Source organism: Molossus molossus, unplaced genomic scaffold (genome assembly GCF_014108415.1).
Source record: "Molossus molossus isolate mMolMol1 unplaced genomic scaffold, mMolMol1.p scaffold_m16_p_1, whole genome shotgun sequence".
NCBI lineage: Eukaryota > Metazoa > Chordata > Mammalia > Chiroptera > Molossidae > Molossus > Molossus molossus.
In genome coordinates this window covers 163,929,858-163,945,598 of record NW_023425344.1, presented here as the reverse complement: position 1 = coordinate 163,945,598, position 15,741 = coordinate 163,929,858, and the positions used below count along the sequence as shown (strand labels likewise).

General features: G+C 36.6%; 1 protein-coding gene across 14 annotated transcripts in view; it reads right to left on the bottom strand.

The window, feature by feature from the left end:
• Nucleotides 1-15,741, bottom strand: part of LOC118619400 (sec1 family domain-containing protein 1) — a 156,874-nt gene that overhangs the window by 108,983 nt on the left and 32,150 nt on the right. For all 14 annotated transcript variants that reach the window (XR_004957263.1, XR_004957266.1, XR_004957274.1 and 11 more), the window contains 2 exons: nt 3,443-3,633; nt 2,156-2,287 (listed from right to left, as the gene is read on the bottom strand). Coding sequence is in view for 11 of the 14 variants with exons in the window: in XM_036246121.1 (XP_036102014.1) it covers nt 2,156-2,287; nt 3,443-3,633 (323 nt within the window). In the remaining 3 variants the exon portion in view is untranslated. The remainder of the gene's footprint in view (nt 1-2,155; nt 2,288-3,442; nt 3,634-15,741) is intronic.

Sequence of the window (15,741 nt, the reverse complement as noted above, 5' to 3'; positions counted from 1 at the left end):
ACTTCAAATGAAAGTGAAAATTTAATTTGCTGGATCTGTTAGTAAGTGTAACAAAGAAAATCACACTAGGATTATGTTTTAGTTTTCCTTTGGTATTAAGAGATATATATTACCGATATCAAATCAATCCTGTTATTTTTCTTTGAAAATATCAGTAACTGCCCTGGCTTGTGTGGCTCAGTGCTTAAAGCACCGGCCCACTCGCCAAAGTGTCTCGGGTTTGACTCCCAGGCAAAGATATGTACCTAGGTTGCAGGTCCGACCCCTAGCCCTACTAGGGGCATGTGTGGCAACCAATGTGTCTGTCTCACACTGATGTTTCTTTCTCTCTCTCACTCTTTCTACCCCTCATCCCTCCTTCCCTTCCACTCTCTCTAAAAATTAATGAAAAAAATATCCTCGAGTGTGGATTAACAAAAATATAAAAATAAAAATATCAATATCTTGCCCTGGCCAGTTTGGCTCAGCGGTTAGAGCGTCGGCCTGTGGTCCAGAGAGACCGGGGTTCGGTTTCCGCTAAGGGCACGTACTTCGGTTGCAGTTTGTCCCCGGCCCTGGTTGGTCGTGCGGGTGGCAGCCACTCGATGTGTCCCTTCACATCGATGTTTCTCTCTCTCTCCCCCTCCCACTCTATCTGTACAAAAAATGGAAAAATATCCTCGGGTGAGGATTAAAAAAAAAAAAAAAAAAATCAATATCTTAGGGATGTTTCTTGGGGAGAACATGACAATAGCTGATACCTGCTTTGGGTGTCAAGAAAAATGTGGTTATAACCAAGCAGTTTAACTCTCACATGATTTACTTTGGTGGAAAAGCCATTTATATTTGATAATAGTTAGAGAAATTAGACTTTTCCAATTTCTTCTTTTGCAAAAGTATATATAAAAAATATGGGGACATGACTATGGGGATATAATCTCCAAATTGTTATTACATGATTTCTAGTTACATTTAGGTAACAGTAATAAATGTTAATGTTCTTTGACTTTTAGTAACATTAACAAAGTTAAAAAAGGAAACGAGTTTATAGAATACATTGACACACATCAGTTAATTCTGTGTGGAGAGATTAGAATGGGTTTTTCATTCTATTTGTATTTCTTTCTTACATATTTCTACATGGCCTATATAATAAAGATACCTTTCAAGAGCAAAAAAAGATAACAGTAATACAATGGTGTGAGCTTATCTATCACACAACCATCTCAATAATAAATAAATGTCAAATAGCCAAACCTACCATGTGACAACCCACAGATATCATTCAGATACCTGAAATGATTATGGGTGAGACAGGGAAAAAAAAAAATCCTATGATTAAAGACACTTTCTTAGTATTTTCAACTATATTTTTATCTACCTCAGAAGTATTTTTAAGACCATGGAATATCCATAAATTATAGACAATTTGTGCAATTCCGCTTTTTATGTAATACTTCCCCATTAGGCATAATCTAATTGCAGTGTGGGTCTATTTTAATATAAATCAGGAATCTAAAGAAAACATTTTAAACAACCAATTTAGTGCCATCCTAGAAAAGGATACATATAACACATACCCCAGAATATATACCTTTGATTTATATAACAGAATTTTTCAACTAGTTTTTCTATTTAATGCTTTAAAATAAAATAAGTAATAATTTGAAATTGCATAAAGCTAGAAGAAAATCAATGTGGTATCCTATAGCTAATCCAAACGTACAAAAACAGTGAGTACAAGTTTTTTTTCTAATATACACCATGCTACTATACTTGAAGAAAGTCTGTACAGCCATTCTAAAAGTATTTATATCGAAGGTTATGAAGCATGTATACTAACAAAATAGAAAAACATCATTAACTATGACTGGTACACCTTAACAAAAATTTTTTTAGCTTAAATGGCCAAAACATTCCTTTATGTTCATGTCATAAATTTTATTGGACCAAGAAGCTGACAAGTTTGTTCAAAAGTGATGATAGACAGATTTCTGAAACAAAAGTATAAATAGCAGCTTTTAAAGAAGCATCTCTTTGTTCAAAACATGTTACTGTCCAATGTAGTGACAGCTTTCTTCCTTTTCTAGTCTTAGAGTGTTTCTTATGGCAAAGTCCATTTTGTCTTGAAATTCTTTATATGTATTGGTGATTGGAAGAGCTAAACAGTTATTACACTTGTTTCCAACAGGAAAATCTGTTTGAAGGCACTCAATTGAAGGAGTGGGTTTAAATCCAGCAGGTGGAATGGAATTGCAGCCAGTTGCAAAAATAAGAATGTCTTCCAGTGTTGTTGCAGATTTACCATCTGAACAGTTTACCAAAAAAAGAAAGAGAAAGAAAAATAAGTTAATTATATATTGCTACCATCATAGACTCTTCTCCAACTTGACTGAGAATGTTGAAAGGCAGAGACTCCCACATTTACCTTGGGCAAACTAAATCACTAAGTCAAATGCAGCACTAGGAAAATAGTACATTCAGTAAATGTTTTTATTTTTAATCTCAAAGTAGGACTCCCAAGATCATTTAGTTGAACTACTCATTGCCTATTTGAATGCCTTCTCTAATATAAAATTATAGAGTCCAAGAGGTTCAGTGGGTTATGAAACTCCATCTTTTTGGGATAGGATACTTAAAAACAATTTTAAACTACTTCTGGATCATCAATATTTGATAAACTAGTTCAGTGATTTTCAACCTTTTTCATCTCATGGCACATATAAACTAGTTACTAAAATTCTGTGGCACACCAAAAAATATATTTTTTGCCAATCTGACCCCCAAAAAAGGTGTAATTTTCATTCACTTATACCAGCTATAGTTGTTTTGGAGGTTGTCATTTTCTTATTGGACAATCTATGGGAAAAGAGGTCAGTGCCCATAACTAAATAGTAAGGCATTGCATGTTTTCAGAATTCTTGTGGCCACTGGTTGAAAATCAATTAGTTTAACAAATGCAGAGAAAAACTAAATGGTGTAAAACAAAAACAAACTAATACAAAAACCTAGCTAAAAGAAGATTTAACTAAAAGTTAAAAAGTTGTCCACTCTATTAAACAAAATGATTTCACGTTGCTAATGCTCAATGACAAATATCACTATCAAAGCCCTAACCAATGAATGAAAAATAATCCAATTTAACTTAAGTTTGAAAAAGATGAAACAGACAATTAGCTTTTAGACTGTTCTATGCAGTGGCAATCACCCATATATTTAAAATTCCTCAGAAGAATGCCTTTTGCCTCAAATCATATAAAGGAAAACACTGTAAAACATAATAACTTTATACTGTAACCTTTCCTCATCACCTTCAACTCAGTTATATAAACTTGTTTTTAACTGTTTTGTAAATATGGAGTTAGCTGATGAAAGTTCTTATTATCAGAAAGCAAAACTAAAGAAATAAATTTAAATACTAAAACATTCTAAGACAGTTAGATAAAAATAAAAATCCACATACCCTCAACAGCCTGTAAGTAACTGTTCCAAAACCCCAAAGACTGTGCATCAGATAACGTGTGTACTGTAAAAAGATCACTAAGGATTTTTGCAGAAAGATTCTCAGGTTTATGACAGAAGATGCTATAAAATGCTTCTGGATAAGTCTGAATTTTCTCCAAAACACCAAGAGTTTTCAGACCCTGCTTAAAACTTAAGAGAAGAAAAGTAATGAGCAAACATTCACACGTGTATTTGCTATTACACTAGGAGTTAACATTTCTAGCTAATTTACCACCACATATACAGAAATGTGAGGAAAAAGATAAAAATTATGGGTATACTGTATGTGCTATGATACTTTCAAATCAATAACAAATATTTTAATGTAAAATGAATCTTTTATATGTTTACATTATCTGGTTTTATAGAATAGTTTTAAAAGTAAGCTAACAATTTTTAAGAGAAAAATGTAGACATCTGAAGTATTTTATACTTCAAAGCTAATTAGTGTAAAATTGAAGTTTTCTAGAGATTGCAAAAAGATTGCAAACCATAGCCACATAAAAATTTAAAACATTATGTATTGCTAAAAGGAAATTAACAAAGGAAAACAAAGAGGGAAAGTCCTTTTAATATACATGACAAAACTAATTTCTAAATATATAAAATATACAAATAATTTTTCTAAAAGAACAATCCAATAGGAAATGAGCAAAATATGAATGCATAATTCACAAAATACAAGTAACAAATGACTTTTTAAAAATGTCTATACTAGTGAGCAAAGCGTGAAGGTACTAGCAGACTGACTAAGCCCTATCTGTGGCTCTGGGCTCCTTACCACAGGTACTCCTTGACACACTGATTCCCCTCCCTTTCTACTGGATCTTCCTCAAGAGCACATAAATCTATCTTTGAATACGGAAAAACAAATTCGTCAAGCCCATCTGTTTTCATTCAGTACAACCTGCTTGAAAGACTTAATCTATATTTACTGTCTCCGTGTCTTAATTCCCATTCACTTTTCTTCCACTCCTGTCTACATCTCGGGAATAACTGCCATAAGTTCATGACTGATCTTCCTTTTTGGCACCAGTCTCCTGGTTTCCTCCTTTTTCTCTGATCAACCTTTTCAGTTTCTTACAAAACATTTTTGTTTTCTTCTTTACTTTGCTTTAAATGTTGCTCTTTGTCTTCCATAGATTTGTAACAAGGCCAATTTCTCCTGTGGCTTCATTTAGCAGGTATACCTAGGCTCATCACTATAAAACTGTCTCTCTCCAGCCCAGAAATATAGCCAACAGACTATTGGGTAGCACATATTCCAAGCATCTAAATGTATTAAGTCCAAAATAAAGCTAATCCTTACTAACAAAATCTGAACCATAAGTGACAATAAAGCCTACATTTTATCCGTCAAATTAGTATAGCTAAATCAAGTCAACCTTAACTCTTCTCTTCCATTCCTAATCACCAAGTCCTATGAATTCCCTTTTCTGAAATCCCTTTTACTGGCTCATTTCTCCCTACACCCACTACCACCTTATTACAAACCACTCACAGAGGAACTGTTGTACCAGGTGTGTAAATCTCGAAGTTCGTTTTTCATGCTATAGGCACAGGTATGTGCCAGAAATAAACCCAATACTGTCATTCATCCTGAGGCAGGAAGGAGGCCCCACAAAAGATATTTCCACATCCTATTCCCTGAAACCTGTGAATGTGACCTTATTTGGAAAAATGGTTTAAGCAGATGTAATTGAGGATCCTGAAATCATCCTCTCTAGATTATCTATCCGGCCCTAAATCCAATGACAAGTGACTTTATAAGAGACACACAGAGATGAAAAGGCCATGTGATACAGATACAGAGAACTGGAGTTCCGTAACCACAATCCAATAATGCCAGGAGCCACCAGAAGCTGGGAGTGGCAAAGAATAGAGTGTCTTCCTAAATTTCCAGAAAGAGTGTAGCTCTGCCAACAAGTGAATTTTGAACTTCAAGCCTCCAAAACTGAGAGAATAAATTTCTGTTGTTTTAAGCTATGCAGTTTGTGGTAATTTTTTTTTACAGCAACCACAGGAAACTGATACACACTCTTGTCCAAGAAACAAAGTCCAACCTCCTTAACATGCCTTCCAGGGCCCTCCAAAATCCCACCCTTCCCTTTCTTTTTTTGAAAAACACCTTTTTTTCTTTATTGATTTATAGAGAGAGAGGGAAAGATAGAAACATCGATGAGAGAACACAGATTGACTGCCTCCTGCATGTCCCCCACTGGAGATCAGGCCCACAACCTGGGCATGTGCCTTGACTGAGAATCAAACTGGCAACCTCTTGGTGCATGGGTGGATGCTCAACCACTGAGTCACACTGGCCGGGCCTTGCCTTTCTTTCTTAAGATGTACCTTCCGTTTACCTTTCAAGCAAATTTCAGCCAAACTTAAGTTCACCCTTAAAATTTTATTTAATGTTTTAATTGATTTTTTGGGGGAGAGGAAGAGAGAGGGATAGAGAAACACCAACATGAAAGTGAAACATCAACTGATAACCTCCCGCACACCCCACCCCACTGGGGATCGAGCCCACAAGCTGGGCATGTGCCCTGACTGGGAATTGAACCAGCAACCCCTTGGTGCATGAGATGATGTCCAACCAACGGGCAAAATTTTATTTATATATTTTTTCTTTCTTTATTGATTTTTAGAGAGAGAGGATGGGAGAGGAAGAGACAGACAGAAACATCGATGAGAGAGAACATCAATTGGCCGCCTCCCGCATGCCCCTCAATGGGGATGGGGCCCACAACCTGGGCAGGTGCCCTGATCAGAAATCGAACCAAGCAACCCCTTGGTGCATGGGTTGACCCTCAACCACTGATCCACACCAGCTGGGCAAAATTTTATTTTTAATAAGGAAATATTTCAAGCCTAAATACAAATCCAGGAAATAGAAAACCACAAACTGTCACTGGATTTTAAAAGACATTCACATTGTTATGTTTGCTCAGATTATTTGAAAGAAAAATATTCTATTCATTTAATTAAACTCTGCCCATTTACCACTTTCCCTTTTCTACTTTTACAAAGGAAACTATTTGAAACTATTAATTACTATCCTGAAATTTTTACTATGTGTGCATCTCATTTTAGTTTCACAATATATGTATCCCTAAATAATAGTCAGCATTGCTCTGATTGTTTTGAAATTTTCTATAAATGGTGACATACTGTATATTTATTTTTCTGCAATTTGCTTCTTTTTAAAGAACAGTGTATTGATTTTGTTTGTTTGTTTTGTTTTGAGAGAGAGAGGAAGGGAGAGGTGTAGAGCAAAACACTGACGTGAGAATGAAACATCAATCAGCTGCCTCCTGCACATCTTCTACTGGGGATCAAGCCCGAAACGAGGACATGTGCCCTAACTGGGAATGGAACCAGCAACTTTTCGGTGCACAGGGATGATTCCCAACCGACTGAGCTGCAAACTTGCTTTTGTGAGAGTAATTTTCACTTGTTATAACTATTACTATATTAGGACACTACTTCTATCACTTTATTTTGGGCAATTGTACTGCTTTCAAATAAGTTATTCCTTTCTGTCAACGTTTTAATTTTTTAAAATTCCAATTTACCTTCTATTTTAAAAGTCATACTAATCCTTTTTTAGAAAACAGTTACCTCTTAAGATTTTAATAGGCATATTTAAAATCTAAAGTGAACCAATGTACAGTAGTCTCCCCTTATTCACAACATATGTTCCAAGACCCCAAGTAGATGACTGAAACTGCGGATAGTACTGAACCCTAATATACAAGATTTTTTCCTATACATACATACCTTTCCCCTTAGTAATCAACTTCAACTCTGCTGGAAATGTGGCAGCAGTTTCTTCATGGGCAGACATCCTCTTCAGTAATTTTTATATTTTCCAGTCCAAAACTATCCCAGAATCTGTGTAACCATCCCCTACTTGCAGTAAATGGCTTGGTGTCACTTGTTTCAGGGATCCCTTGCTGAAGTCTTCAGATAAGCTCAATGCTTTCTGGTGCAACATGTTGCCATCAATCAGAACAAGTTTTCTGTTCATGTCTTCCACACACAATTTAATGTCTTTTGCATCTTAACTAAGCACCTTTCACGCACTGTGGCCATAACGTTTGCACTGTGAGGTGCAACAGCAAAACTAGCATGAATTTATCTTTCTTCACAATTTCACAGATTAGTTCTTACTATAGATCTTAGCAACCTCAGCATATGATTTTCTTCCCATTCCTTATTAAGGTTGAGAATGTTCTATTTTTCACTTAAAGGAAGTACTTTAAGGCTTCTCATTGGCAATCTGAATTTCCAGTATCATTACTCTTGCACTTTGGGGCCATTATTAAGTAAAATAAGGATTACTTGAAACCAAGTAGTGCAATACTATGACAGTCCATCTGAAAACCAAGATGACTACTGACCAAGGGATAGGGAGTGTATGCAGAATGGATATAATGGATAAAAGAATGACTCATATCTCAGGCAGCGAGAGTTTCCACAATGCTACAAAAAACAGTGCACAATTTAAAACTTATGAATTACTGCCCTGGCCGGTTTGGCTCAGCGGTTAGAGCGTCCGCCTGCGGTCCGGAGAGACCCGGGTTCGGTTCCCGCTAAGGGCATGTATCTCGGTTGCAGTTTGTCCCCGGCCCTGGTTGGTCGTGCGGGTGGCAGCCACTCGATGTGTCCCTTTCACATCGATGTTTCCCTCTCTCTCTCTTCCTCCCACTCTGTCTGTACAAAAAATGAAAAAATGTTCTCGGGTGAGGATAAAAAAAAATAAATAAATAATAAATTTTAAAACTTATGAATTACTTATGGATTTCCCCACTTAATATTTCTAAGCCATGATTGATAGGAGTAACTGAAACTGAGGAAAGTGAAACTGTGGATGGGATGGGGAGGGACTTCTGTATTTATCCTCTTCCTGAATAATACAAAGACCTTAGAACACTTTAAACTCTATTAGCTCTCACTCTTCTATGCTAATTAAAAATTTTTAGTTCCATCTTGTATCATGAACCCCCAAAGTAAACATTTTTTGGTACAATTCGTTGCTCTGTTTACTCATTTCTTTATCATTCCTTCTCACTAGCAAACCTCCCTGCAAGAATCTTTTACCTCTTGTATCCAGTCAACTTGCAAAATTCTGTATAGAAGAATTTCTTAGACCATTTTGAGTAAACAATCATGTAGCCTACAAATGATAATTTTCTTCCAATCCTAGAATTCACTCACTCATTTATTCTTGTTGCACTGCTAGGGCGTTCAGCACACTGTGCGTGAAATGAAGGGGGTAATTATGTTTATCCTACCTGTCTGGCCTTAGGGGGAATGCTTGTAACATTTCACCATTAGGGATGCTTGCTGAATGTTTAGAAGATACTCTTTTATAATGGTATTTTAAAGTGTTAGTTTAAAATTATGTATAAATGTTTAAATGTATAAAACACTTTAAAAAGAAAGTTTTTATTGATTTTTTTAGATAGAAACAGAAACACTGAATGGCTGCCTCCTGCATGCCCCTCACTGGGAATCAAGCCTGCAACCCGGGCATGTACCCTGACTGGGAATCAAACCAGGAACTTAGTCCTTGGGATGATGCTCAATTCACTGAGCCACATCGGCTGGGCTGAAATGCTTTCTCTGTATCTAAAATTATATGACCGGATGTTTTTGTTCCTTTATTAGTGGGGTGCACTAAAGTAAAGATTTTTTAATGTACTTGCCTTGCTTCCTTTGATAAACCCTTTTCAAAATGGGTACTTTCATTCACTGCTATTTTAGACCTTAATTATTTGTGTACTTAACCTTAACTCCTAAGAGATTTAAAATATCCAACTATTTTAACAATTTGTGAAATTTTGTCAATTTTTGTTTTACATATTTTGAGGCTATGTTTTTAAGTACAAATAGATTCAGGACTGCTTAATGCTCCTAAAGGATTTGATCTTGTAAACACTATTATTAGGGTTATTTAAGGACAAGATTAAAAATGAGATTATTAGAATCTTATTAATTTTTATTTTGCTTTAAATACCTTTATTTTTTACAGACAATTATTATTTTACTCTAATACTTCAGGGGGAAAAGTTCCTAAAATATGTTTCATCCTCAAAGAGATTATCATTTTTTATTATAATTTTTTAATCTTTATTTTTATTATTTTTGTTACAGATGTTTCTCCTTTTCCCCTCATTGACACCCTCCCCATCCCCAACACTGTTATCTATGTCCATGGTTATGCATACATGCATATAAGTTCTGAGGTTTATTTATTTCTCCCCCCACCCTCCTCTTCTGGGGTTTGTCAGTCTGTACCCTACTACTGTGTCTCTGGGTCTATTTTGTTCATCAGCTTGTTTTGTTCATTTAATTTCACAAATAAGTGAGATCATGTGATATTTGTCTTTCTCTGTTTGGCTTGTTTCGCTTACAATCATACTTTCCAGGGTCTTCCATATCGTCTCAGGATAAGAGATCTTTCTTCCTTACAACTGCAAAGTATTCCATTGTGTATATGTACCACAGCTTTTTTAGCATCTATAGATATGATCATATGGTTTTTATCTGTCACTTTGTTTATGTGGTGTATCACATTTATTGATTTGTGAATATTGTACCAGCCTTGCATCCCTGGGATGAATCCCATCCACTTGGTCATGGTGAATAATTTTTTAAATGTATTACTGGATCCAATTTACTAATATTTTGTTAAGGATTTTGGCATCTGTGTTTATCAGGGATACTGATCTGTAGTTTTCTTTCTTTGTAGCATCTCTATATGGTTTTAAAATTAGGATTATGCTGGCCTCATAAAATGAGTTTGGAAGTCTTCCACCTTCTTGGATTTTTTGAAATAGTTTGAGGAGAACGGGTGTTAAGTTCTTTGAATGTCAGTAAAACTCCCCTGTGAAGCCTTCTGAGCCTGGGCTTTTGTTTACGGGAAGTTTCTGGATTACATCTTCAATTTCCTTAGTTGTTATTGGTCTGTTAAAGTTTTGTCTCTTCCCGGTTCAGTTTTGGGAGACTGTGTGTTTCTAAAAATTTATCCATTTTGCCTAGATTGTCCAATTTGTTGGCATAAAATGGTTCGTAGTACGTTTTAATGATCCTTTGTATTTCTGTGGTGTCAGTTGTTACTTCTCTTTTGTTTCTGATTTTGCTTCTTTGGGTCCTCTCTTTTTTTTTTTTTGGTGAGTCTGGGTAAGGGTCCATCAATCTTGTTTATCTTTTCAAAGAACCAGCTCTTTGTTTCATTGATCTTTTTATTTTTTATTTTTTTTAGTTTCTATGTTGTTTATTTCTGCTCTGACCTTTACTATTTCCTTCCTTCTACTTGCTCTAGGTTTTTCTTTTTGCTTACTTTCTAGTTCTTTAAGTTGTAGGGTTAGAAAGTCAATTAGGAATTTTTCTTGTTTGAGGTAGGCCTCCAGTGCTATGAACTCTCCTCTCAGGAATGCTTTCACTGCATCTCATAGATTTTGTGTTGTTGTATGTTCATTTTCATTGGTTTCCAGGAATTTTTTAATTTCTTCCTTGATCTCCTTGGTAACCAATTCGTTGTTTAATAACATGCTATTTAGCCTCCATTTGTTTGAATGTCTTCACTGTAATTGATTTCTAGTTTCATGCCACTGCGATCTGAGAAGATACTTCGTATGATTTCAATCTTCTTGAAATTGTAGAGACTTACTTTGTGTCCTAATGTGGTCTATCTTCGAAAATGTCACATGTGCACTTGAAAAGAATGTATATTCTGCAGCTCTGGGGTGAAATATTCTGTAAATATCAATTAAGTCCAACTGATCTAGTTCATCATTTAAGGACTCTGTGTCCTTGTTAATTTTTCCTAGAAGATCTATCCAGTGGTGTCTGTGAAGTGTTAAAGTCACCCACTATAATTGTATTGCTACTGATCTCTCCCTTAAAGTCCTCCAGAAGTCTTTTAATATATTTTGGTGCTCCTGTATTTAGTGCATTTATGTTTACCAGGATTACATCCTCTTGTTGGACTGATCCCTTTCATATTATGTAGTGTCCTTCTTTGTCTCTTATTATGGCACTCATTTTGAAGTCTACCTTATCAGATATGAGTATTGCTATACCAGCTTTTTTTCTTTTCCATTTGCTTGGAAAAATTTTTTCCATCCCTTCACTTTCATCCTGTGTGAGTCTTTTGTTGTGAGGTGGATCTCTTGTAGACAGCATATATATGGGTCATGTTTTTTTTTGGTTTTTGTTTTTTATCCTCACCCGAGGATACTTTTCCATTTTTTGTACAGATAGAGTGGGAGGGAGAGAGAGGAAGGGAGAGAGAGAGAGAAACATCGACGTGAAGGGACACATCGAGTGGCTGCCACCCGCACAACCAACCAGGGCCGGGGACAAACTGCAACCGAGGTACGTGCCCTTAGCGGAAACCGAACCCGGGTCTCTCTGGACCACAGGCTGACGCTTTAACCGCTGAGCCAAACTGGCCAGGGCTGGGTCATGTTTTTTTATCCAATCAGCTACTCTATGTCTTTTGATTGTAGCATTTAAGCCATTTATATTTAAGGTTATTATTGACACATACTTACTAGATGCCATTTTAATTTTATGCCTGTGTTCCTTTTTCTCTGGTTTTTCTTCTTACAGCAGTCCCTTTAGCATTTCTTACAGTGCTGGTTTGGTGGTGGTAAATTCCTTTAGCTTCTTTTTTCTGTGTAGCTCTTTATTTCATCTTCAATTTTGAATGATAGCCTTGCTGGATAGAGTAGTCTTGGATTCAGGACCCTTGCCCTTCCTTACTTTGTATACTTCATGCCACTCCCTTCTGGCCTGCAGTGTTTCTATTGAGAAACACTGACAGTCTAATTGAGAGCTCCCTTGTAGGTAACTTTGTCTCTCTTGCTTCCTTTAAGATTCTTTCTTTGTCTTTAATGTTTGCCATTTTAATTATGATGTGTCTAGCTGTGGGTCTTTTTGGGTTCATTTGCTTGGGACTCTGTTTCATGGACCTGTGTGACTTTTTTCTTCACCAAATCAGGGAAGTTTTCTGTCATTTCTATAAATAGGTTCTCTATTCCTTTCTCCAATTCTTCTCCTTCATGCACGCCTATGATGTGAATGTTGTTACGCTTCGTACTGTCCCAAAGCTCCCTTACACTCTCCTCCTGCTTTTTAAATTTTTTTCCCATTTGCTGCTCTATTTGGGTTTTTTTTTTTTCTAACTTGTCTTTTAACTCAGTCTTCAGCTTCTTCTAACCTAGTACTGAATCCTAAGATATTTTTCATGACAGCTATGTCATTCTTTATTTCCTCTTTATTTTTATTCATAGCTTCTACCTCTTTTTAAAGGATGATATAGTTCCCACTGAGCTCTTCATAATTCTTAAGTTGCTTGTAGTTCTCACTAAATTGTTTGAGTACCCTTAAAATCATTGCTCTGAATTCTTTATCTGAGAAATTGCTTCCATTTTATGTAGTTACTTTTAAGGTGATTCCTCCTTTTCTTTCATTTGGGTGTTGTTTCTTTGTCTCACCATTTTAGCAGCCTGGTAGTTCTAGGCCCAGTGATGGATGTTGGAATGTGTAGGCAAGTCAGTGTTTATCAAATAAGGCTGTTATGCCTCCCATACTGTTTTGGTGTATAGTGCCTCTTGCATGCTGCGGGTCCTAGAGGATTGACAACTGGCAGCTGGAATTGGTTTGTCATGTTAGGCACTCTTGGGGTGTGTGGGCCCCGCTGGTGTGCTGTTGGGGTACATGGGTCCCACTGCTGAGTTGTGCTGCTCCCTGGTGGGGCTCAGTTCCTGATCAGACGCTGCTCGTGCTGCTGGAGGTGAGTGTTAGCTCCCAGTTTGTGCTGCTACTGCTTCTGTTGTTGCCAGGGGTACTTTCAGCTCCCAATCCTTTGCTGCTGCTGGGGAGGGCTCCACTCCAAATTTGCTGCTGCAGTGGTCAGAGGTGGGTCTCGGCTGTCCGAGCCTTGCTGCTGCTTGGGCTCCTCATCAGCCTCTGCTGATGCCACTGGGGATGGGTCTCAACTGCCAATCTGTGCTGCTGCTGCTGCCTGGTGACGGATGTCTGCTCCTCAGCCTCTGCTGCTGGGGGTGTGTCTCAGCTACTGAGCCTCAGCTGCTGTTGGGAGTGGGGCTCCACTCCCAAGCTGTTGCTACTCCTGCTGCTGGTGGTGTTTGGCTCTGATCAGGCTGCTGCTGTGGGGGATGGTGGTAGGCTCCCAGCTGGTTGCATCTACCACAGCAGGCATCTCAATAGTGCTTCTACTGTGGGATGGTCCACGTTGACACAGTGGGGTCCACTGGTCTGATGGATTCAGGTTGCTTGGCCCTAGCTGTTCCCTGCTGCCTCCTCCCAGAGAAGACCAGGGATCTTCCAAAATGGAGGAGCCTTCCAGCTGCGCAGAGAGAAGTGCCCTGACAATCCACTTACCGGTAGCCGGCTGCTGCTCCCTGTCCATACCACGGGAGTTTCTGCACTGTTCATGGCTGCTTATCCACACTCACATCCACTCACCCTCTCTCACATTTGCTCACTGTCACGCATCACCCTCACTCTGGTCCTGCCCACCATCTAAAAAGTCCTTTATTTAAAATGCAATTTAAGATCCTATCTTTTTTACAAAAATGTTTACTTACATGTATTATAGTTACAATTCTAAATTTAGTTTACTTTTCTAGTTATAATGTGGTTTCTCTAAATGAAGGTGTGTTTTTCTTTGCTTGTTTTTATTCCTATATTTTGCACATTATAAGATTAAATGTGTTTTCTTTATTTCTCCTCCAACCCCACTAAAGTGGTTTGGAAGTTACATACTCTCTTTCTGTTATTTTAGAATTTGTCCTTAAAAGATAAATACTTGATTTAATAATCTTAAGCAAAATGATGCTGCCCCATTACTACTACTTCAACAATACAAGCCCCTTAAAACAATAAATCCAATAATATCCATTTTCATCTTACAGATTAATCTTTCACTAATATTTTAATTATTTAAACCATATAACCAAAATTTAGTTCTTTTTTTAATGGCCAATGTGCACTTTTCTTTACGCATGTTCTTACCATTCCTATGTTCACTGCTGCTTCTTGTACCTTCCTTTTTCTTTCTAGGTTCAATGTCTTTCTATCTTAAATATGTATTTTATTAATCTCTTTAGGAATAAGGTAAATTGTCCCCATATGTCTTTCTTTCTTTTCTCTCACTCTTGAATGATAGTGTAACTAGTTGTGTGACGTTATTACCTTGGCTATCTGTTTTTAATGTTGACGTTACTGAAAACACTGCTTTAAGCATAACTGATGCTCATTTTCACAATGTCTTTTTATTTTCTATTTTACTTTATTTTTTAATCCTCACCCAGGAATATGTTTTTATTGATTTTTAGAGAGAGAGGGAGACAGAGAAACACTGATGTGAGAGAAACATCTAATAGTTGCCTTATGACCAGGAATCAAATCTGCAGCCTTTTGGTGTATGGGATGATGCTCCAACCAACTGGGCCAACCGGCCAGGGTTTAAGCAGCATTTACTATAATATTGCCCTGCCTCCATCCTATTTATTAATATATGTTAATTAATATTAAACATATGTTCAAGTTCTCTTATTATTTTAACTTTCACAAAACCTTCTTTTCAATCTCTCTTCGTTACTAACAAATCTTCATATTCCTCTTCCAGATCACTTTTTTCTTCAACTGTTGGGCATTTAACAATTACTAATGTTCATTTCCATGATCATCATTTCCTTTTTTCTTGTCCTCCCGTGAGTTACTTGAATTTTTAAATTCCATTTTTATCTATAGTGCTCGTGAGTGTATCTCTTTGTATGTTTTAAAATATATATATGTTTGCTAGTAAAATAATGTATAAGTCTTAGTTCCCTTTAAGTTCTTTTGCCTTTCAGTGTTTATAATTTCCTAAGTATTTCTCCACATACATTTTGAACCATTTTTGACTCAATTATGAAACATAATTTAGAAAACTTACAAGAGAAGAAAACATGCTTTTATTCTTTTTACTTTCTTTCTTTCTTTCTGATGGTCCAATATTATACCTTTAATGATTTGCTTTCTGCTTCAAAAAATTCTTATAGGCATTATTTTAGGGTAGGTCTACTGGTGACAAATTCTATTAGTTTTGCTTTAGACAAGAATGTCTAGATTTCCTCTTCATTCTGCTGTGTTGTTCCTTGGGTAATGAGATCTCTAGCTGGTCTGTTTTCATCTCTCCACCTTTCACTTTTCTTATGCTTATTTTATATATAATGT